Source organism: Anser anser (assembly GCF_964211835.1).
Source record: "Anser anser genome assembly, chromosome: 14".
NCBI classification, from domain to species: Eukaryota; Metazoa; Chordata; class Aves; order Anseriformes; family Anatidae; genus Anser; species Anser anser.
The window spans coordinates 5977717-6001037 of record NC_139735.1 but is presented as its reverse complement, the minus strand read 5'-3'; the positions used below and the strand labels follow the sequence as shown (position 1 = coordinate 6001037).

The following is a 23321-nucleotide window of genomic DNA, read 5'->3' as shown; positions in this document are numbered from 1 at the left end:
CTCTGAGCATCAAGCGATGTCAAGTGAGGCTGCAACTCCTCCGTGAGCATCCCTGCCCCTTGCTCAGAGCAGTCTGGTCACAAGAGGCCCTGTAGCACTGCTGTTGCTGGATCACAGGATTTGGGGTGTAGGCTGCAGGTGGGCAGAGATGGCCACCAGCAAGGGAGGAACCCTGGCAGATGGCCCGTCCCACCAGGTTGAGCATCCCCAGGTGAGCACGGCCCAGCTCAGGGACCCGTGTCACAGGTTGTGCCTTGTCACCTGCAGACTGCTGCCATTGGAGAGGCTCCACAAGGAGCTTCCTCCAAGAGGGGAGGCTAAGAGATTGTTTCCCTTCTCTGAATTAAACCTGTCTGGTTTAATACTTGTTCACACTGGTGAGTCAGTTCTCTCTGAGCTGGCATTTGTTCTTGGAAAAGAAAAAAAAAAAAAAGAAAAAGAAAAAAAGGAGAAGGAGGGAAACAAACATCCTTTAAAAAGCCCCTTTGGCTCTAAAGGAGGAAAGAGTAATCAGGCAGACGTCTCCTGTGGCTCAGCCACTCAGCAGGCCCCAGCCCTGGACAGGAGCCCCCCAGCACACCACGGTGCCTCCACTTTGTGTTCTCCTTCTCCGTGTCCTGCCAGGAAAAACTGCTGAGAGGAAATCTTCTCTGGCCAAGCACTGCAGTTTCTTCTCTCTGGACTCCCTCCTGCTCTCCAGCCATCACTCCAGCCAAAACCTAGAGCTTTCTCCACGTTCCCATGACTCTTAGTCATGTCCAGCACAGTCAGCCATGCTCTCATCTCTTGGCCCCAAGACCTTGTCTTCCTGGCACCTCTATGATTGTAGAGACCCCCAAACCCCTTCCCCTCTGGTCTGCAGAGGTATGAGGAGCACTCCTGGCACCTTCGAGTTGCAAGTCCAGGCTCCACAGCCACTCTGTGCAGACACTTTGGTAAAGCCTGGCCCTTTGTGCCTATATTTTGCAGCCAATGTCCCTGTCACCTCCTGGAGGACAGCAGCGTGGTGAGGTGGCCATACAGGACCTTCCTCAGCTGTGCTAGCCAGCGCTGGCAGGTGGTGGCCATAACTTCCCAACCCAGTGCTGCCGTGAACTGAAATGAACTTGGAGTGTGGCACGAGGTTATTTGGTGTTTGAGCAAAGAGCAAGGGGCACCACGTGTCATCTTCCCCAATGTCCTGCTGACTTGACCATCCCCAGGAGAGTTGTTTTGCTTCAGTCCTACCCTCACCCTCTATTTTGAGTGTGCTGTCCAGGGGAGGGTTAACAAAGTGCCTCATTAATGCTCCCAGGTGCCTGTCAGGATGTTAATTGGAAGAAAGCTTCAAAAAGCCTCCTCACCAGCTGGGTGAGATGGGGTTGTGAGCAGGGAGGGTCCTTGCATGAGCTCTGTGGCTGTCTCTTGGTGCTAGAGGAGCTGTGTGCTCCAGCCTGGGGCTGGGTATGGTGGCACAATGGCAGGGTCCCGCATGTGTCCCCAAGCTCAGATGGGGATAGGCGAGAGGAAGGGGCTGTGGGGCCAGACGCCAACGTGCTTCCCTGCTGGGGAGGGCGGTGGAGGTGATCCTGCACCAGCACGGTGCTGGAGCAGGACTTGGGGGTGAGCCCATGTGGCCCCTGGACCCCTCTTTGCGCCAGGGGTTGTGCTTTTCGTTAAAACTAAATAATTTGTTGTCTTTACAGGTTTTTTCCCACCTCGGATCTGCACCGGGCTGAATCCTCTTTGTGGGACGGTTGTGGGGGAGTCCACCAAATTCCTGCATGGGCCTGAAGGTATCACGAGCCACCAGGCCTGAGGTAAAATGGAGCCCCCTGTCACACAGGGGGGTCCCAGCCCATCTCCTTGTGTCCCCAGGCAAGAGATGAGAGCGCAGCCGTGCCCAGGGGTGTGGGTGGCTGTAGCCACTATCTCAGGATCGCCCCCAAGCCATGTGCAGTATCACAGCCCCCACTAGCCCTGGGGGGTGGTTTGGGGCTGAGCCCCCACTTGAGGCAGGGCCTGTGGCAGGAGGGTGGCCCCGGTGGCGGTGGCGGGCCCAGGGGCGCATTGTGGGCGTCCAGCCTGGCAGCAGAAGGGGGTTTGTCACTGGTGACGTCGCAAAACACCATGTCTTTTTTTTTTCCCCTCCCATTTCAAAAACAAACAAGCAACAAAAACAACAAAAAAAAAAGGAATTTCTTAACTTGTGGTCAACTCAGAAAGGAGAAGCTCCTGCTGAGGGAGAACTGGGGACGGCGCCTGCGAGGAGAGGTGCCTGCTGCTCCAGCCGCGTCCCCGCTCCCTGGGGGGACGCTGTGGTCCCCGGGGACATGGGCCCTGGTCTCCTGCTGCTGCTGACCGCAGCCAGCATCTGGCACGGTAGGTCCACCAAGCCGCACAAAGCCCTCTGGGGTCACTGCGTCTCTCTGGGGCAGCTTTGGGATGTGGTGAGGGTTTCTTGTGGGTGCTCTGTGCTTCCTTGGGTGGGGTGGGGAGATGGCCCCGGCGGGGCTGGGGAGGGGGCAATGCTGGGTTTGGACTAACGGGCGCTCAGCTCCTGCCTGTGGAGGGTGAAACCAGGATCCTGGCTGCATCTACCACAATTTCACTGTGGAATGTGAAGGCCCTTGCTCCTGGAAGCTGGGCTGCCTCAAGGAGCCTCAGCGAGAGCAGACAGCAGGCAAGGGAACAGGTCTGCTCCATGGCTCGTAAGAGACACCAGCTTGGCCTTTAGTGCAGACGTGGCTGGGGCAGCTCCCATCTAGAGCTGGCTGCTGCACCAGAGAGGGCAGCTGTGGAAAAAAGGGTGTGCTGCTAGTCTGTGCAGCCCTGGAGTCCAGTTGTGTGACAGCTTACTTGTGGCTACCTGCAGCACTGCTGAGGTATGGCGGCGTGATACGGAAAGGTGTAAATGGAGGGGGGAAAGTGTTGGCAGTGGGGAGATGGGAAAGAGAAACTTCCCCCTCTTTGAGTCTGGGGGTGGGCTAGGAGGAAGATGAGGCTTAGCAGAAAGTGTCCTGAGAGAATCCCTCTCTTAACCCTCTGTCCAAACTGGGCAAGAGATGGAAGTGCTTGGTTGATAGGTGAGAGTCAGGAACATCGGCTAAATCAGCACCTTCCTGTCAATCCCACGCCTGGCTGGAGATGTCTGGGGGTTGCTGTCCTCTGGAGGTGCTGGCACGTGTGTAGAGCTGGGCGTTAGCCCTTACGATGGAAACAAACAGAACTCAGGCAACCAGGAGGGGAAGGTGAATGTGACTGGGTTTTGAGGTTACAGAGATGGCCAAGAGGTGATAACCCATCAACCTCAAGAAAGTCGCTAAGCCTATTTTGAGGTTTGCAACTGAACAGAAATCAGCCCCTATGCTGAGACCTGTACTACTAGTATTGTGTCTAAGCACCGATAATCTCCCAGATCTTGTGTGGCTCTTTGCTTAATTTTCCTCTTGAGTTTACTCCCCTTACCATGACCCTCTGGTGGGGGGGGTGGGGGGAGGGTAGCCTTTGAGGAAAGCATTCAGGACAGAACTGACAAGCAGCGTATCCCTCTTGAGCTGCTGCTGTGTTCATATTTTCAGCCCAGCAACTGTGAATCTCTCTTGCTGTTGCACTTTAAGTCATGTCTCCTACATACTGTGCAGGCGTTTATTGGGTCTGCTGTACTGGAAATTGGGCTTTGAAAGCTGCAGCATTTTGTTACGATTCTGGTTCAGGGCGTCTGTCCCAAGTTACTTGTTGATTGTTTCTTGCTTCAGACCCTTTCTCTTCCAGTCCCAGCAGCTCCAGATTGACTCTTGAGGAGCAGTTATGTTTAAACATCTTTTAGTGAGGCTTCTTGTCTCACTTGCAGGAGTTTCAACAGCCTGATTTTGGAGGGAAAGATTTTAAGATTTTCTTATCGTGCCCTGGTTTGAGCACAGGGCTCTGAATGTTTACATCTTGTATGACTTTAGCTGACTGGGCAGAAGTGCTGGTGTGGGAGCAGACAGCTCTCCCACCAGTCACCTCACTAAAGCATTTGAAGAGCGCATCCTCAGACTGGCTCGTAGAAGCAATTTATTTTTTTAATATCATAGGAACTAGGCATGTATAATGTATGTATGTGAGATCATACTATTTGTCAGGATGTCTCTAAAGGTTCCTTGAAGCACTGGGCAATGCAGGTCACCAGCTGTGACATCCTCATCAGGCCCTGTCTGCCATGGCAGGGTGTTAGACACCCTTGTCTGAGTACCATGGCTGTTGGCTGTCTGCAGCACAAAGCCTCAACATGCCAAGGCTGTCCAAAACCATAGCCTCAAGCTGGAGCCTGACTGACTTCCTTCTCCTGCCTTCTGGATCACAAGTGCATCTTTTGAACGTACCCAGGACTGATGTGGTGCAACCACTGTAGTCTGGGTTCTTGCTGGGGATATGTCATGGGCTCAAATCCCAGCTGAAGATCAAGCAGAGCAAGGATTTGAAACCCGAGCAGCTCATATGTGTTTTTGGCCAGCCTGAGAGATCTTTCTGGGGGTTCTTTTGCTTTCTTGTTGTGGATAAATTTCTGCCTCTGAAGTAGAACCCCAAGGCAGAGATGTGTTGAGCATCCCCCCACCCAGATACTGTAGATGATTCTGGAGGTGTCCTCAGGGACCGAGCACTTCACCTCCTGCTCCCATCACTGAGGGGAGAGCAAGGGGGAGCTGAGGCCTCACACGGGTCCCCCTCCAGGTCCTCAGACATCCAGGTTCAGGTCCTGTCCTAATGACAGGTCTCTGTGGCAGGGTTCCTGATCCTCTAGGTCTTATCAGCCTCCACTTCTCCTTCCTCACCATTTCCAAACCCACAGGAGAGTATTGTAATGTTTCCCCTGGGATGGGAGAAGCAGGGATGGAGCCTGCAGCTGTAACTGGCGGTCATGGTTACACAACCTAACTGTGGTAAAACCTTCGGCCAGCAGTTACCGTCAGTGCTGCGGAAGCTGCCGAGGAGCGGCAGAGAGACATCCTCGGGCTTCGTGCGAGATTGCACAGTGGTCAGCAGGGAGCAAGCCTCCCCAGCAGCCCTTCTTCCCCTTTCTGGAAAAGGCTCCACGGGTCTGACTCATCCCCCAGTGCACACAAAGGAGTGGATGCTGTGGTGGCCTTCACCTGGCAGTGTCCTGCAGTTATTGTCTCTGCCCCATCCATCCTTACTCTGCTTGTGTGGTGGCTGTGCCATTGGCAGGAGTTTGGGGTGGTGGCCTGAAGGCTGCCGGCTTCTACACTGCACAGTGTTATGGGGAGTACCATAAGTATCTTGGGAGTAACTGGAGGCTGATGACAGCAAGGACACTGCATGACACAACTCTTGTCCTTCTGCTGTAGTCACGCCAAGCACCAGTTACACCGTGGTCTGCCCATGAGCTGGTTGGAATGCAGCTCCCAGTCAGAGCTTGGCTGCCCCATCGAACCACTGCAGCCGTAGATGGGGAGGGACAGCTAAAGCAGGGAGGAGGTGAGGCAAAAGTGTCCAGTGACAGAGTAAAAGCAGCAGAAACATGTCAGGCCTCCTAGAAAACAGATTAGCAAAAAGGGAGGAATGTTGTAGCTCAGATATGTGGAAAATGTGGCTTTGCAAAGGAATCTGGGATATGTTTTTCTCCGCTTTGGAAATAAATGAGTTTTTTCCTGTTTCCATAGAAAGAAGTGTCTCACTCACAAAAAAGGTGGGGGGGGGAGAATGTCAAATATTCCATGTTCCATGTCCTCTGTTTCTTCCCACTGGGCCAGCAAGTTTGATTTGGGCCTTGTTTGGGTTTTCCCTGGGCAACTACATCACTGTCATGTAACGGCAAAGCTCCCCAGGGCCTTGAGGTTGGCCCTTCCCTGCCTGGAGGAAGGCATCAGCCCCTGACTGCTTAAATGATGCTCTTTGAGTGCTGGTGGATGGGCTCTGGCATTAAAGCCCCAAGCACAGCTGGTAGGACAGGACACACGTGCCTTGGATGTTGCCTTCCTCGCCAAGGGAGAGCTGTGAGCTGCGTGAGGATGGGTGCATGCTTCTGCCAGTTGTGTTACGGGGAGAGCGTCCTCCTTCCGAGGCAGAACCTGGGAAGAGATGTGCCTTGAACTCTTGCTGTGTATGTCCACGAGCAGTTTTCCCTTGCTCTCCTCCTCGTGACAGGTTTGGAGGCTGAAGAGCTGTAACACTGGGGCCCTACTCTGCATTCCCCTGAAGGAGATGTAAGTGCAGCTGGACTAATGGTGGCCTTACAGGGGCAGTTTGCCCTCTCCCATTTCAGGATCAGTTACGGCCTTTGTGTTCCTTTGGACAACAAATCATGCAACCAAAGAGCTGCGGTGGGTCCAGAGCTGTGTCTGCCACGGAGTTTGATGCATCCCAAGACCAGACTCAGCCCTTGTTTCCACTCTTCCCACCCCGGAGGAGCCCTGCCTGCACTGCTCTCCTGTACTGAGGGCAGTAGACTCATAAACTGGGCAGCTCTCTTTGTGCTTGCTATTATTTGAACCCTGGTGTGTGTTCCTTTAAGATGCTAGGATGGGTTAGCGACCGTGAAGGAAAGCAGAAGTGGGAGAATAGCCCTGGAAGGGGGCCAGAGGGGGGTGCAGAGCCCCCCGAGCACAGATAGCCCTTTGCAATGTGTTTCCTGTCCTCCCCGAAGGCCTGGCGTGGGGGTGGTGGTACGGCTTCTTCCCCAGCCCTGTGGCACTGATTCATTTCTCACTTCCCCCCACCCTAAATATAGGAGGTGACTCAAAGAACTCGCTGACACGGCAAAATGGGGAAAAATATTTCCCTCTGACACTACTGGCTGGAGTGGGAGCCTGGTTCCCCTTTGTTCAGCCAGCGGGGAAGACATCTTCAGGGCAGAGATGGCGTCAGAAATCCCGTGGGGCTGCCATGCCAGTGTCAGCGTGGCCTGGCGAGCAACGTGTGCGACTACGGCTGTGGGCCTGCGTGAGCTGTTTGCTTTCCTGTGCCTCGGTTTCCCACCACCAAACATGAATAATAATGTTGACTCACTCCACCATGTTTTGGTGGAAACAGGGAGGAAAACACACTGATTCTATAGATTATAAGTAGGTGTCTTTCAAAATCCACTGCCAAGCAACCAAAAAGCAGGCTTCCCAAAATGCATGCACTGAGCTGCTGCTCTGCTGCTCTCCAGGCCTGTTCCAGCTCATCGCAGCGCTGACGCAACAAAAACAGCCCCATCCGCGGGGCTTGGCCTAAACTTCAGCAAATGGTGTTCTGGGCTAACCAAATTCATGTAGTAGCTCTAGCTCTGCCACAAAAGGAAAATGGTTGCAAAAATAGGCAAAACCCAACTGGAACAATTTTCAAGCTCGCATTTGGCCTAATCAGCTCCAGATGACTCTTACTTCTCTCCCAGTGCTCTGAATGTTCAGTTGTTGAGTTTCCTCACTTCCCTGAGGTTCATTACTTGGTGTATCGGGCCATATTGGACTGGTGTGATGAAGAATGAAGTGAGGCAAAATGCCAATATGCATCCCAAACCTAGTTTCTTCCTGTTGCTGAGCTATTCCATACTCAACGCTGTGAGCTCCAACAGAGCTTCCTAAAAGGGATCATTTATACATCCTCACTTTTTCTTTCCTTTGCAGGCTCAGCATCCCCAGTGATCAGCCCTAACCTCTCTGCTCTGGTTGTCAACACGGGTGACCCAGTCACCCTGCGCTGCTCGGGAGAGTCACAAGTTAAATGGTACACCCAGAAGCATACGTCCACCAACCACACCAGCAGCACGCTCAGTATTCCGAAGGCCACGTACATGGATACAGGCACCTATGCGTGTGCTTACGTCAACAGCAGCGACAAGGACGCTGCATCCATACATCTGTTCGTGCGAGGTAACCGTGCTTCCTTCCTCCCTCATATGCTGGCAGAATGGCCCCGTTTCAGGGAGCACAGCCATCGCACAGGCCCCCTCTATGTCTGTGGCCGTGTGTGTGTGTTTGGGGGAGCAGTGCAGGCTCCTAGCAGGGCAGTGGCTCACCCACAACCATATAAACCCACATGCAGTGGGGCCCATGGCTGGAGCACTGGGGTAGGGTACAGGGCATCTCTATCAAGCACTTCTGTGAATGGCCTGGAGATTTTCCTGCATATACTTTGTCTTCCCTTCCTGAAAAAGCAACGATGAAAGTCTGTTTGGTGCTGTAAATATACAGCGAGACCTGGAAATCAGAGAACTGTATTGCTAGTACCTTTGGTAAGGGAGAGAGTCACATGAACTATGTCATTACAATGTAAGCTGAAACCCAAGTGTTTCTCTACCTCAGAATTTATGTTCTGCTAGCTCCACAATTTGAGTTCACCTCTTCCTTTGTACAGCGATACTGTCCTGTACAGGGAAGCTGAAGGTCTAACAAAACTAACATCGTGACAAAAAGTTTAATTAGGGATGAGCATACTTCTCAGTCTCTCCTCTATGCACATTTGTGAGTTTCTTGCTCTGCTCTCCTCAAATGCCTTAGCTGGAATTGGGCTCGTCATGTGAGTTTTTGGAGGCTGAGTCAGGCAGGCGTTGAGCAGGGTTGCCCCAACGTTGAACTCCCACTGAGCAGCAAAGCTGGAAACTCAGCTTTGCTGGAATGTGTCTCTAAGCTTCAAAGCATATTTTTCTGATCCTGTTCTCTGGCTTACCTTGTCTCCTTCACAGATCCCGATAATGTGTGGTACACCCCAAATTTCCGCATCCCTGTGAACAAAGGTGGCAATGCTCAGTTCCCCTGCCTCATCACGGCCCCTGAGTACGGATCCAGAGTGACGCTGATAATGGATGACGCCTCTCCTCTCTCACCCGGAACCAACTATTCTTTCAGTACTGAGAAGGGAATAACACTATACAATGTGCAACGCCATCAGAAGGGCTATTACCGATGCCAAACAGTGATAAACGGAAAAATAAAGAAGTCACCAAGAATAAGACTGATTGTGGAAGAAGGTAAAGGACTGCATTTGCTGCTGTCCTCAGGGGGACAGCAATAGCTAAGTTGGTCGCAGTAGATAGTTAAGGAAAAGTTCCTAGCCAGTGGTAGAAAAGACTTTCTGAACCTGCAATCCTTAAAAGGTATTTAATGGAGGTAAAATTCCATCAGCTTTTGGCAAATTGTCTCCTTTAGGTGTGTCTCCGTGAGGTCAGCAGTATTCAGATTATTGTATTATCACAGAACAAAGTCCATGCATCTCTCTGATGTCCTCAGGCCTTGATGCTCAGGATGTAACCACGGCACAAGGATCTCCTTCCCTTCCAACCCACAGTGCAAGCTGCTGTGCTCTCCCCAGCCTGTACTGCTTCCCATAGACACGTGCACAAAGGGCAGGAGGAGGGCATGTGTAAAGAAATTGAAGAGGATGGAAAGGAGACGGTAGCCAAGCCCTGGGGAATCTCCAAAGCACATGGTGTCACTGGGCTAGCTGATGTTGAGTCTTTCCCTGCTTGTCTTTTTGTAGCACTGGAGAAGCCTGTATCAGTGACGATGGAGCCAATAGACCATGTGCGAATTGTGGGTGAACCTTTTGAAGTCACTTGCAGAGTAATTTCTCCGTCCCACAAGTATGACATCAAATGGGTGACAGCAGCAAAGAATGTAAGTTAAAGTGTGTGACTTCATGGGGTTATAGGACTTTTCTGGAAAAGAGGAGCCATAGGGTGGTAAGAACAGCCCAGACCCAAGCCCCCTGCAGCACAGCCTTGAACTGCCCAGCCAAAGCAGCTATTCAAACAAGCTGTAGAAATCCAAACATCCTTTCCCTTGGGTGATGTAGGGTTACAAAACACTTGCCCATTGTTGGGATCTTACTGCAAGAGAGAAGGCAAGTATGTTGTTCCACATGAGTTCCTTGAACAGAAGCCGCAGTACCTACCAAGGTAACATTTCGCCACTCAGCCCCACCAGGGCTTATAAAGAAGCAAACATTCAAAACAAACGACTTCCAAGAGAAAAGATAGGGTGAAGAAAGGGAACACACTTCAAAATCTCTGATTGTCTGTTGTGCTGACTTTTAATAGCTAGAGGATAAGATTTGCTAGATGGCCTTCTGTGTGATGCCTTTATTAAGGAGCTGAAATCAACATATATGATATATGTTTGGATCACATACTGTAAGGGCAACTTGGAGTCAGAAGGCTCACAATAGGTGTGACCCTAATTGCTGTAGAATATCTGCCCTGAATACTTGGGTTTAATACACCTCTTGGTCTCCATGCAGATGGCTTTCAGTGACAAGAGCTCTATAACAAAGCTCAGTAGCCCAGAATGGAGGGTGGTGGGTATGTTTGCTATAAATATAATTCAGTAACAACCTCTCTGCTTCCGAGTGACTGGTATTTCCTCTCTGCCTGACAGGTCAGGAGTACGAAAATCCCTACCTTTGTAGATGAGAACTACTTCATCAATGCCGTCCTGTCCATTCCAGCGGTGACCTTGGAAGACAGTGGGAAATACACTTGCATAGCTAACAACTCAGCAGGATTCAAGAATGCCTCGACAATGCTTCACGTAGTAGGTGGGTACTTCCCCCACAAACTAGGAAGGTGTGGACTGAACCATGCCTAGCTTTGAGCATTTGCTGCTTCTCCCTCCAGCTTGTTCCTAGTTGTGTTGCCAGAAACACCATTCTCACTTGTGCACGAAGGCTAATGTGAGAACTGTGCAGATGGTAGGAAAGGTGTTCCCTTCTTGTCCTGAGGAGCAGGGGGACATTTTTTGGAGTTGATGAACAATCAGAAAGCTCTTATCAATTTCTGTGTGTCTATAAACAAATTTAAAAGAAAAAACTTGTCCCATGCAAGTTCTGTAAGATTCTCCAGCTCTCCTCAGGTAGAGTGTGATATGAGCCAGCATGACAAAGGAACAACTTCCTAAAAGTACTTCTTTGAAAACATGAGACATGCAATCTGTGTAATGCCTCCTTCCCTCCTGCAGTCTCCCATCTGAGGCTGCTCTTTCCAACAATGGTTATTTATGAAGCTGGTGTAAGCTTGTTTCAAGTCTCTGTGGATATGCCTGCTGATGGTCATGATCTCATCCATCCTGCAGAGAGAGGTTACATACTCCTGACCCCAGTGCAAGCCACCAGCCAAGAAGTTGCTTTGGGAGAAGATTTGAAACTCCAGGTCCAGATTGAGGCTTATCCAAAACTTGTCAGCTGGCACTGGGAGCACAAAAGCCCCTTCAAGAACTCAGAGAGTACCAAATTTGTGGGCAAAATGATCTCTGGAAACAACTGGTATGTGCTCTCTCTCTCTTCTACGCTGGCCACAGCATGTTTCCAACAATGCTTTCCATGTGAGACAGGCAAACCCCTTGCTACTGGCTAAGTGAAGACTGGTTTTAAAGAGGGGAACTGTTTTGCCTTTCTGTGTTCTGTTTCCAGCATTGTTAGCAAACCACAGTGAGAAGGTCTGATCAGGTCAAGGAGGACACCACCTCTGTCTAACTTAACAACTTTCTCTTTAGAAAACTTTGTGGAAGTCACTATTGCATTTGTGGTCTTGTTCAAGTTCGCACTCTCCCCACAAGAAGAAATTGCAGGGGTGGGTACGCAGAACAAAAAACGGAGTTCCCTTGCTGCTCCTCAGACCTGTCCCATGCGCTGTGCTCCAGAGGGAGTATATAACAAGAAGTACTATATTCCCCATGTCAGGAGAGGCCAGATACATCATTATGAGGATATGACCTAATGGGGGGACATAGCTATGCTCTTCCAAAGCCTACAGCCAGCTGAGGCCAGAAGAAGAATGAAGGAAAGAGAATTACCCATTTACTGTGGAGTTTTGGCAATTTCCCTTTCATTTTTTTAGAAACCTAAAATAATCCCCTAGAGGAACTGTCACTCTGCAAGCATAATGGCTTTAGGGTGAACTCTTACTTGCACTGGGGTCTGAGAGATGTGCTGGGGAGAGAGGAGGAGGCACTTGGGACCGTAACTTGATGGGCTAAGCAAGTGAATAACTCCTCCTCTCAAAGACATGAGGACCAGTGTCTTCTGGCCTTTCCAAAGCAAAGATGTAGATGTTAAACTCTCCTTTCTGAGCATTCACCCACCCACAGACTTTACGAATACTGCACATTGTGGCAAAAGGCCTTTCCTCCAAGGAAGAGCTTTTCAGCAGTGCTGTAGGATCAGACACTGTCTGCTTCCCGTGGAGAAGCAAGAAAGCAGCAGAATTCCCCTCATGGGCTGGGGAAGTGTTGGGAAGCGTTCACCCACTCCTTGGCACAGCAAACAGCTGCAACTCACTGAGCAAAAACTGTCCGAGTGCCTGAGTTTCCTCAGCACCGCTTTCTTCATGGTGTTTCTTCTCTCTGTGGGAGCAGGTATAACAACACGCTCTTCCTGAACCGCCTGCAGGAAGGAGAGAGAGGTCTCTATACATTTTATGCTGTCAACAATGAGACCAAAGCATCAGTTAACTTCAGTATCTCTGTGAAATGTAAGTATTTGGCATTGCCCCTTCCTAAGCCCTGCTTGCCTTGAGCAGGGGTCGGGTTCCTGGGCACCTCCAGCCCAGTGCCCACAGGAGAGAATTTCTGCATCTGGGACCCAGCCCAAACCTGGGCAGAGCACAGGGGTTCCACAGACAGAAAGTAACTCAGAGCACAGGGAATGCACTCTTCCTCTGGTCGTAGCACTTGCTGTTTCTCTGCCTTCCCCCACAGTTGCTCCAAGGGTCTGCTATGTCTGGGTGCCAGCCAATGACTCCGGCAACCTTCACTGCATAGCCATTGGCTACCCTGCCCCACGCATCGAGTGGTACCAGTGCCCCACTTACTCTGACAGGTAAGAAATACTCAAGATATTGGGCTCCACAAGACGCTGAGGTGTGCACTTGCCCTTGCAATGCTGGCATTTGCTGAGCAGCACCACAGGGGCTTGTTTGCAAGCAGCTTGGCCTGTTCAGTAACAGTAACGTTACTTATGTTCAGGGAGAGGTCTTCAACTGGGATGAGAGTAGCATGCCTCACAGAGCTGCAGCCCTAATGCCCAGTGTCTCTTCCCTAGCCTGATACAGGCACCAAGTCCCTCCGAGCCACTGCACTGTGGAGAAACACTCCTTTTCTCCTGCTTGGTGTCTCTGCAGGTACAACGAGGACTATAAGCTGCTTCTGAACGACTCCAGTCCCCAGGTGGTGAACATGCTGTCCTTCCAAGAGGTGGAGGTGGAGAGCGTCCTCCCATTCCAGGACCTGGGCGCCAATTTCACCTTCTGCTGTGTGGCTGTCAACAGAGAGGGGAACACCTCTGACGTGCTTCACTCAGTCGTCAGTAAGATACCAACTTGCAGCCTATTGGAGTGGGGGACAATTTGGCTTTTGGGGACCTGTCTATACGTAAATCCTTACTGTCTTGTTAGAGAGGTGGAATAGATTCCACAGGCCCTCTGTCCTCATAGGAGGTGGGAGGCTTTGGCATTTGCTACTCCTACACGCCACGTGAGAATTGCTGGCTGGGCAGAGCCTGTGCCAAAGGCTGAGCTGTGCCATGAGAGCTTTCTAACCGCGGCAGCACAGCCGGCTGTTGCTCAGCCCACTGGAGTATAGGAGTTGCATCTTTTGTTGGGTCTGTTGGGTCTCTGCAGAGGTTTTGGTCCAGAGGCAGCCAGACCAGCACCTGTTCTGCTCCTGGTGCTGTTTGTGTGGAAGGTGAGATGCAGCAGGGGGGACTGGTGCACCCTTGGGTTTTGTATCAAGAACTTCCCTTGGTTTCCAGCAGCTCTTTTGGGTGTCTCTGAGGCCAGTGCTGCGTTGCATTGCCTGTATGGGAAGCCTAAGCGAATGGCTGGGTAAAATGCTCTCAGAGATGGGTCGTCAGGGAGTGAAACAGGAGTGTTTATTTATCTCCATTTTTGTTTTTTTTTTTTAATCCTCCAGGAAATGTCATGGCCCCTCCAAACAAGCTCTTCAGTCCCATTCTCTCCACCTGCGTGAGCACATTGGTCCTGCTGCTCCTGCTGCTACTCTTCCTCCTCTACAAGTACAACCAGGTCAGACCCCCTTTCACACAGCGAGGGCTGCGTGGCCAGCCCAGCCTGAGCCCACGCTGCCTCAGCTGGCAGCCACACGCTGGAAGTATTCAGCTGGGTGGTACCAGGCAAGATGAGCCAGGCTACCTGCCTCATCCCCACTGCCTCTCACCCTGCCAGGAGTTTCCTGCTGCCAGGCAAGGCACCATGCACCATGGGCCTCTCCCACCCTGGTCCCCCAGCCTCATAGCCCAGAAATCAGCGCAGACACTGCCTGGTGCCAGACAAGGTGCTCCCTCTGTGCTGTCAGTTGCAACTGGTTTTGCTCTAGTCACCATGAATATACAGATTTAATTATCTAGAAAAAAAAAAAGTTTTGCAACTTTCATCTAAGTTTTTCTTCTCCCTGCTTTATAAAAAGCTGTCTTTATGGGGATACAGGCTGATGTTAGAAGGCGTTTGTGTCCAGGAAGACTTGGTCACTATTTTTATACAAGAACTTATTCCGTTTTCTCTGCAAGACTCATCTTTAGCATTGGTTTCCTTCTCTGTTGTCTCTATAAATTCCACCAATCAATAGCCACTTCTACTTCATCAGTGGGTGAAAATCGCCTCTTTTTCGGTTCTTTGGCACTCTCCCTTCGACAGCTCATAAAGGCTCCAAATTTTGCAGCAGAGTTCTGATGCTGGTTGTCAAAAGACCCAGCAGAGCCCACTACCAAACAAGCACCTGAAGTTTCACAGGCCAGTAGTCCATAAAGAAAGAGGGACGGATGGATGTGTAAGCACAGCTCTGAAGAAACAGCTTTTAGGAAGGCCTTGCAAGGCCAAAAAAATCAGAATATGTTTATAAATCTTGTATTTCATATGGGCTTCTCAAGCCAGAACTGACTATTGCAATGCTAGGGGAATTATAGAGCCGAAAGCAATAATACTCATCCTCCAGGAGCAGGCAATAGTGCATATGCCTAGTGCATGTGGTGTTTTTTATGAGGGACCTCCGTGAGAAGCTGTGCTGCTTGCAGCCTCCCATCAGAAACTATGCTTCTTGCAGCCTCCCATGTTCAGCTCTTAGGCAAAGAAGCAAGCGTGGGAGAGAAAACAGAACCAGATGCTTTGCATCAAAACTGCAGGAGATCTGTTTGCCTCAGATTTTGTCTCTCATGCCTGTGCAAACCCAGCTTTGAGCATCTACCCATGGTTGCATCCTCCTCTGCAGCTATCCAGGGGAAGTGGTGAGGAGAAGCATGTCCGCACACACCTCCCAGTAGCTGGGACATACATGATTCATCACAGCCATGGTCACTCCACCCACACTTCCCCGTGCCTGAGACCACCGTTGCCCCTCTGGGCTGCAGGCGTGCCTCCTTGTGCGAGCAAAGGCCAAGCACAGTGCTCCCGTGCCAAGCTCTTTCACTGCCTTCCTCTGTATTTCTGCCTCCAGCCCGGGTCCCCGGCCCTCGCAGCGTGAATGACAACACCCAGCACAAGCTGGCAGCTGCTTCTGCCCACAGGCTCTGGTGCTGCTTCTCTCTGTCCTCGCCTGGTTACTTCTGCCATGAGATTCATGGAAAAGAGAAGAAATTCTTACTTCTATTTCTCCATTTTTTTCCCCTGCAAGGGAAGCAGGGCTGGGCCAGCCCCGCTGTTCTGCAGCGCTCAGCAGCCCGGGGTGCTGAGGAAGGAGACGCAGTGGGGACATCTCCCCCTGGCACAGCTGGGCGCTGCGCAGCCACCGGTCTGTGGGCACGCCGGCTTTCCCAGCTCTGCTGTCCCAAGCAAGGGCAACAGGCTGCTTTAAATGAAAAGTGCAAAGGGCCTCCCTCAGACATGGGTGAGGACTGGGGGGGACTTTGTAACAGCCAAGGGGCTAGGATGTTTAGGCTGAACATTGCCCATTCAGCCCAGATTCAAAGCAAGAAATATCTGATGGAGTTAAACCTAAAGCTTCCCTCTGTGCCTGGGGTGAGAGCTACAGCTCCTGCAGGGACTGGGGAATGCTCAGGACTCGAGTAACACTGAATAACTGGAATCTCTTCCTTACAGAAACCTAAATACCAGGTGCGGTGGAAGATCATTGAGGCCTGTGAAGGGAATAACTACATATTTATTGATCCCACTCAGCTGCCATACAATGAGAAATGGGAGTTTCCCAGGAATAACCTCCAGTTTGGTAAGAAACCTTCCCTGCTGGCCCCCATGAAGAGCCCCATAGAGCTTAAATACTCCAAAGGACAAAGTTGAAGCAATCAAGCAGCATCCAAAGCTGCAGCCAGACATTACAGCAACATTGTCAACCCGGCCTTGCTGCTCTCTTCCACACAGAGTGGCAAATGCTAGGGTACAACCTACCTTCAGCCCTCTATAGCTCTGAGAAATGTCGAGAGGATCATGTCCCTCCTCGTACACCTGGGGTCATTCCTTAACGTGTACAGTTTGTGAGTCCTTGTTTGCACTTGGCCTCTTTCATACCGTCCCCGCTCGCAGAAGAGTTCCCCTTAGACGTTCACCACCTTCTGACTAAGGATTACTCATCCTGTCTGGGCCCTGCAGGAACCCCCACCTGTCAGACCTCCTCCTCAAAGCAGTGTGCAGGACAAGCGCTCAATTTCTTTTTAGAAAGCATCCTGTAAGCACATTCGTTCCCTCTGCAGGGAAAACTCTCGGAGCCGGAGCCTTCGGAAAAGTGGTAGAAGCCACCGCTTTTGGGCTGGGCAAAGAAGATTCGGTCCTCAAAGTGGCTGTGAAGATGCTAAAGTGTAAGTCTGGGCCAACCTGCAAAGGCTGAAATCCCCCAGGTTTTATTGGGCAGGACGTAGTGTGTGTTCACATGTTGGTGCTCCCAGACTGCAAAACCTGGGTTTCTAGATGTTTCTGTGCTAAGTACTGGGTGTTGGAGTCTCACTGCTGCCGTTACTTGTGGACATGCGGCCAGAGGTACAAGCAGAGGACACAAATTCCTCTCTGCATGTCTCCTTTTGTTCCATCTCTCTGTTGATGCCTTTTTCTGTTATCCCCGTCATCTCTTCCTTGTCCCTTGCACCTTCACACAGCCATTCTCCTTGCCTTGCAGCATCGGCGGACACAGATGAGCAGGAGGCGCTCATGTCTGAGCTGAAGATCATGAGTCACCTGGGGCACCACGAGAACATCGTTAACCTGCTGGGAGCGTGTACCTATGGAGGTAGGATCCCACACACCTGCACCCCAACAAAACCCTCTCGTGGCCTGCTCCTCCGAGGCTGTTACCGGACATAGCTGGTGATCCTGGTGGTGGTTTCTGATCCTATAACTTTGCAAGGGTCTGTGGGCTGGCCGTTTCCAGACATGCTTATGTGCTGTATGGGTTCTGCTGCCCCTTCTGCTTCTTCCAGGCCCCAGCCACCTCCAGGGATCGGTTTCCAAGGGAAAACAGTCCTCAGGACAGTCACTTCTTAACAAACCCCTTCTGCCTCTCTCCCAGGCCCAATTCTTGTCATCACTGAGTACTGTCGCTACGGAGACCTGCTGAATTTTCTGCGGAGGAAAGCTGAATCCATAATTATCCAGGACTCATCCCTGGACACCTCTTTGGACAGCACTGCTGATTACAAAAACATTGACCTGGAGAAGAAATACATCCGCAGGTAAGAGCAGAGCTCTGGTGGCCTCAGGGCTGAGCAAGATGGGGCCTGGGTGTCTGCTGGGAGAGGTGTGCAGGGGGCTGTGCTGGGCAGAGGTTAAGGCCAAAGATCTGGGAACTTGCCAAAGACCAGGATGCCAAAGCCACTGGGGGTGCATGCAGTTGGTTCCCATTCCAAGTTTTTCAGTCTTTCACAGCAATTATTGAATACCCCAGAATAGATCCAGGTTTCATTTCAGTCTGCTGTCCCACAGGCTGGGAAACAGAACTTTTGGGCTTCCTGCACTGCTGGACACCTGAATTTTATACGGCACAAGGCTGAGGACCCCTCAGCAGTCTGTGGCAGTCCCTTTGCGAAAGGGGATCAGTACTTGGAGCCCCACACCACAGGGCACCTAGGTCCCCTTTCTGAATCAGTCTCAGCGCTGACTTTCCCTCTGCCCTGAAGCCTCTCGCTAAGCCACTTCCTGCAGGCAGGGATGTGGTTTCCGCACCCAGTGGATGTGGAGAAGGGCAGAAGGTACTGCTGGAAGGCTGCTAACAGCCTGCCTCCATCTCTGTTGCTCTCTGACTCAGTGACAGTGGCTTTGCGAGCCAGGGTTTGGAAACCTATGTTGAAATGAGACCTGTATCAGCATCATCTTCAGCATCATCAGATTCTGCGCAAGCCAGGGGTGAGTTAAAGGCCTGTTTCTATATTTGCATGATTTCTTCAGTCTGGCCATTTGGTCTGGCTTAGCTCTTAGGAAACTGGGATACAGCATAGCTTGTGTTATTTACCATGTTTTTAGCAACTCAAAAGCTGCTGTTTGAATTTCAGGGAAAAGCTCAGAGGAAGAAGTTGAAACCAGAGAGGACCTCCGGCCCCTCAATCTCTCCGACCTCCTCCAGTTCTCCAGCCAGGTGGCCCAGGGCATGGCGTTCCTCGCATCAAAGAACGTGAGTACCAAAAGGACAGCTGCGCCCAGCACCCCCCAGGGAAACACCAGTGCAGCCAGCGGGGGCCTGCCATCCTGCACAGGGCTCACGAGGTTTTTAGATAGGGTGGCCAAACCCAAGCAAGCTGCTGCTGAAAACAGGCCTTTCTCCCCCATCTGCTGGGTCCAGACACGCTGGGCTGTGGTGACTGGTGTTTCCTTCGGAGCCTGTGCTTCCCATGGGATTTGGACAGGGCAGATTTACAGGGGGAAGCCAGGGCTGTGCTAGTTGGTCCCAATATTCCCCCCCAGCTTTTACATGAGGTCAGGAATCTCGATGCAGAGCTTTCTTGTGCTGACAGCTTCCCACTGCCCCAGGGACAGGGAACTGAAAGTGGCCGTTGAGCTATCTGCCAGAGCTGGCTCATTTAGAGTATCAGAGAGCAACTGTATGATGGTTTCACAGGGGGACGCCCTGTGAACAGCCTCTGCTTCTGAGTCTGCCCCCACAGGGAAGATGAAGGCCCTTGACTTACAGGGCATGAAAGGCTGAAATGTTTTAGCACTGCAAGAGAAGTGGTTGAAAGGAGAGCCCCTACTCCTTGTCCAGGACATAGGGCCTCTTCCACGTGCTTTACAAGCAGTACATGTTCCCCTTGCTTCTGTAAGAGCTGTTATGGTGGCAGCCCCAGGCTGCAGGGAAATGAGCTGGTACTGCTGAGGGACAGGGGCTGAGTCTCAGCTGTGCTCTATTCTCCCCAGTGCATCCACCGTGACTTGGCAGCCAGGAACGTGCTCGTATCAGACGGACGAGTAGCCAAGATTTGTGACTTTGGCCTGGCCCGCGACATCATGAATGACTCAAACTACGTTGTCAAAGGCAATGTAAGTAATTGAAATGGGGACAGGAGAAGGTACAAGGGTGGCTGCAACTGGAGCACAAAGGACAGGCTATAGCACAAGCTGCCAGCTTGGCCCAGTCTGCAGTACTCTGCTTTTCCAGGCCCGGCTGCCCGTGAAGTGGATGGCCCCAGAGAGCATCTTTGACTGCATTTACACGGTGCAGAGTGATGTGTGGTCTTACGGCATCCTTCTCTGGGAGATCTTCTCACTTGGTAAGGAAGAGGGAAGCTTGCAAGCCTCTCTTGTTTTCCATAGCTTACCACTAACTTAATGTCTCTGCAGAAAAGTTTTCCAGAAAGAAGGAAGGTTGGCAGAAATCTAGGATAATCAGGGCTGTAAAACACTGCGTTCATTTTCCAGGGGGATGATTTGCTCTAACTCAGAACTCCCTGAGAAGGAGTAGCACTGGCTCAGTCAATTCTGCAGGCTACATCTTACCACCCCCCATGGCTAGGGTGTTGCAGCCTCTGAGCTGAGCGCCACCTTGGCTTCTGTTACTGTCACAGGTAAAAGTCCATATCCTGGCATGGTGGTGAACAGCAAGTTCTACAGCATGGTGAAGCAGGGATACCAGATGGCAAGGCCCGACTTCGCTCCCTTGGAAATGTGAGTGGATGCATGCAACATCTGAAAGGGTGAAAGGGTGGCTGGAGCTGCTTTATGGGGAGCGGGTGATGAGACAGCACAGGAACCTTGGTCACAGAGCGGCAGGCAAGCCCTGGGTTCGACGTGTCTGTCCTTGGGGTTCAGGGTTTCTCCCTCCTCCTGTAGAACAAGACCTGGGGCGGTCAGTTATGATGCTTGGCCCAATATTCCCCATTTCTGGACAGGAAGGTGGCAGAGCTCATGTAATCTCTACCTTTCTGAATGTGGCAGCTTTCTTCTATTTTCAGTCAGTTGCTTTTGACTCTAGGCCTGTAAGAAGACAAGCCTGAGTAGTTTACAGGAAGGGAAGTAAGTTTGCGCTAAAGGAAAAATACTGAGGCATAAAGCCTCTTGCAGATAGATGAGGAGACTGGAAAAGTTTGCTGTCTGCTCCAGTGCTCTCCTTCCCCTGGAGCACTGCCCATGCACCCACCACGGGTTTTACAGACAGGAAAACAGAACAAAGATAAGTGCCTGAAATACAAAGCAAATCACCCTGCTATGCTGCAGTGAGTAGCCTGGGGGTGCAGACTCTTCAGCAGCATTGCAACAGTTCTGTTCCTCTTTGGCTGTGCAGGTACACCATCATGCAAGCATGCTGGAGCCTGGAGCCCACACAAAGACCTACCTTTGACCAAATCTGCTGCTTTATTCAGAAAGAACTGGAAGTGCATAAGGAACAGGTGAGAACCTTTGGGGAGGGACTTTCTCCCTACAGCAACATAGCTTCTGCACGATTTTTTGTGGTGACATCCCCTACCTTTAACTGATGGGAGTAGCTTAGAAATGGTGAAAAGAGAGGCATCCAGATTTCCCCAGGGACTGAAACACTTTTTTCTTTTTTGCTTTCAAGGACCAAACCAACCTCCCATCCACTGCTGAGGAAGACAGTGGCTGCGACACCTCCGGCTGCTGCGAGGAGTCCTGTGAACAAGAGCAGAGCGGCCAGCCTCTCCTTAAGAGTAACAACTATCAGTTCTGTTAGCTGGTACCGCTGCCCAGGGTGGGTCCCTGCTCTCCCCATTCTGCAGAGTGCATGATTCCGCACAGATGCCTTCTGCTTTGGCTCTCCTCTCTGTGCTTTCTGAAGTATGAGTGTTACTGACTCCCTCGCTGAAAGAACAGTGCTGGGATGATTCAAAACTAAGACTTACCGTGGGGTCTCGAAAGTCCTATCTGAAGCATAGCATAGAGACGAAGCATGCTTACCCTAATAACTCTACAAGGTACAGAGGTCCCTGTCACCTGCCCCACCACCACCCCTGAAGGGGATTAGGGGGTGGTTTTGTTTTTTAAGTACTAGTTGCAGCCTACAAAGACATTTCCAAAAGCCGCTCGTGTGACTGCACCTTGTGTCTTATGAGGACATCTTGAAGTAAATCCTGAGGTGGGAACTGCCTCACACCACCAGAGGCAGCCCTCTTTCAGGGTGGTCCTGCTCTCTTCCCTTTGCCTGACCCTGGATGTTGCAGAGCAAGCATTTAGATACAGGTAAAGCCTCTACTAAGCATTAAATATGTATTAACCTCTTGCTTTCCTCATACAATCTACCTCTCTGCAGCTGATGCTTCTGCAGAGATTATTTGGGTGAAGTGCAACAAGGAGACAAGCCCAGGGCTCTGTGAACTTTACCTGCCCCAGTAACAGGAGAGAGGGGCAGCTGTTTCTCAGGCAAAATACAGGAGCAACAGGTGCTCTCCCACAGGAGCACTGAACACAATCCCAATCCAGGAAAGAATGGCAGCTTAAACAGATCTGGAAATGATCATCATATCCTACAAAACCTTTGAATTATTAAACATGTAGCAATTCACTGCCTTTGTCATGATTACAGACGTGCTCTGATATATATTTTCTTGAGTGTATTTTAATAGTACAGCTGAGGTAACTTTTTTTTCATAAGCTAGGGCCTAATGCCCTTAAACTTGTTTCTCATCTCACCCTTGTTTGGGGTTACTAATGCCACAGCCACCTGGTCCTGTGTAGCTATCAGAAGTAGCTAATGAACCTTCTTAGCTTCACCTGACCCAGTGGGTAAAGGATCAGCATTACAAATACAAGCACTGACATGGCTTAGGAAAATGACAGCAAGACAAAACTACTGTATAGTACGTGGCCCTCATCAGATCATGAGCAATTATGTTGTGGGCCACTTCTGATTATATTAAACCTGTTTTCATGCTAACACCAAGTGATTCATTCCTCTTTACTAAATAAAATACTAATGTATTTCTACCTGTCAGCATTATAAAGAATAAAATATGTTTAACAGAATGAGTCTTCCCAGGGCTTTAAGGGCTGTTCTCAGAGGTAAATGGATCAGAGCAAGTGTGACATATTGGCCCATCCTCTCATACCCTACAGCTCTGCGCCAATTCATCACACTTCTCATTACCAGTTCTCAAAACCACTTAATCTTATGTAATGCCAAAAACAAAAGCATTAAAAGCAAGGTTTTAAAGCACTTTGCTCTGAATGGCCTTCCTGTAATTCAGAAGAATGAAGTAGTCACATACAATGGGGGGGTAATTTCAATCATGATGATGGGACAACTGACAACGGTCACCGTAGTTGAGACATGGGAAAGGCAGGCTAATGCCAAGGGCAGGGCAGAGGCAGAAGTCTAGCAGAGACTCAGCCTTACTGCAGCAGAACCGCCTGTAGCCATGGCTCAGAGGCAGCAGAAGCTCAAGCTATCAAACACATCCTGAAGAGAAGTTACTGTCACCTGCTGCAGACTCTCTCCTGCAAAAGTCACCAGGAGCTGCCCTGGGCAGGAAGTGCAGAATGAGAGCAGGCAGATTTGGGGAGTTGAGCATCTCATGCTCACAGGTTTGCCAGTGCTCCCCTACCCTTATTAATTCAGTCTGAACACTGCTGAGCCTGGAGATGGAAAAATGAATTTAGATCACTTTTCAAACAAACTCTATTCTGAGATCCATTCCAAGCTACCTAGACCAAAAGAAACCTTGACAGTACTGAGAAGCCCCTTAAAAATAAATATACACAGAAAACCCCAGGAGTTACACAAGGACCATTCAAGCTTCAAATCACATTCGGAGTCAAGGGGGGGGGGGTATAACACCTATGATTGTGATTTAAGTGCCAGAAGTGATCATTCTAACTGCAGAGACTACTTTCTTGCCACTTAAATATAGTGAAGTATAGTTCTTACAACAGGATCGTTTTGTTCTGAAAGGCTTGCATTTGACACTAGTGAAAGGGCCCAAGGAATTTTATTGAGCTGCCTCTCCTGCTTCTGAGAAAACCAGGC

The 23321-nt window shown here is 50.7% G+C and overlaps 1 protein-coding gene across 3 annotated transcripts; it reads left to right on the top strand.

Annotated features, from left to right (window-relative positions):
- The first annotated feature begins 1357 nt into the window (after positions 1–1357).
- On the top strand, positions 1358–22318 carry CSF1R (colony stimulating factor 1 receptor). 3 transcript variants are annotated; one of them, XM_083799252.1, is made up of 23 exons: positions 1358–1443; positions 1686–1799; positions 2151–2361; positions 7593–7838; positions 8651–8935; positions 9445–9581; positions 10341–10500; positions 11034–11223; positions 12315–12430; positions 12657–12777; positions 13079–13263; positions 13869–13981; positions 16007–16133; positions 16615–16719; positions 17034–17144; positions 17424–17586; positions 18159–18256; positions 18403–18521; positions 19262–19384; positions 19503–19614; positions 19909–20008; positions 20625–20730; positions 20901–22318. In XM_083799252.1, exons 2-23 carry the CDS (start codon positions 1764–1766, stop codon positions 21030–21032), a joined length of 3096 nt encoding a protein of 1031 aa, XP_083655378.1. In that variant the 5' UTR covers positions 1358–1443; positions 1686–1763; the 3' UTR covers positions 21033–22318. The 3 variants fall into 3 exon arrangements, with proteins under 3 accessions (XP_083655378.1, XP_083655377.1, XP_083655379.1); XM_083799251.1 differs by lacking the exon at positions 1358–1443 and adding an exon at positions 1467–1602; XM_083799253.1 differs by lacking the exons at positions 1358–1443; positions 1686–1799 and having other exon boundaries at positions 2202–2361.
- The last annotated feature ends 1003 nt before the right edge of the window (positions 22319–23321 follow it).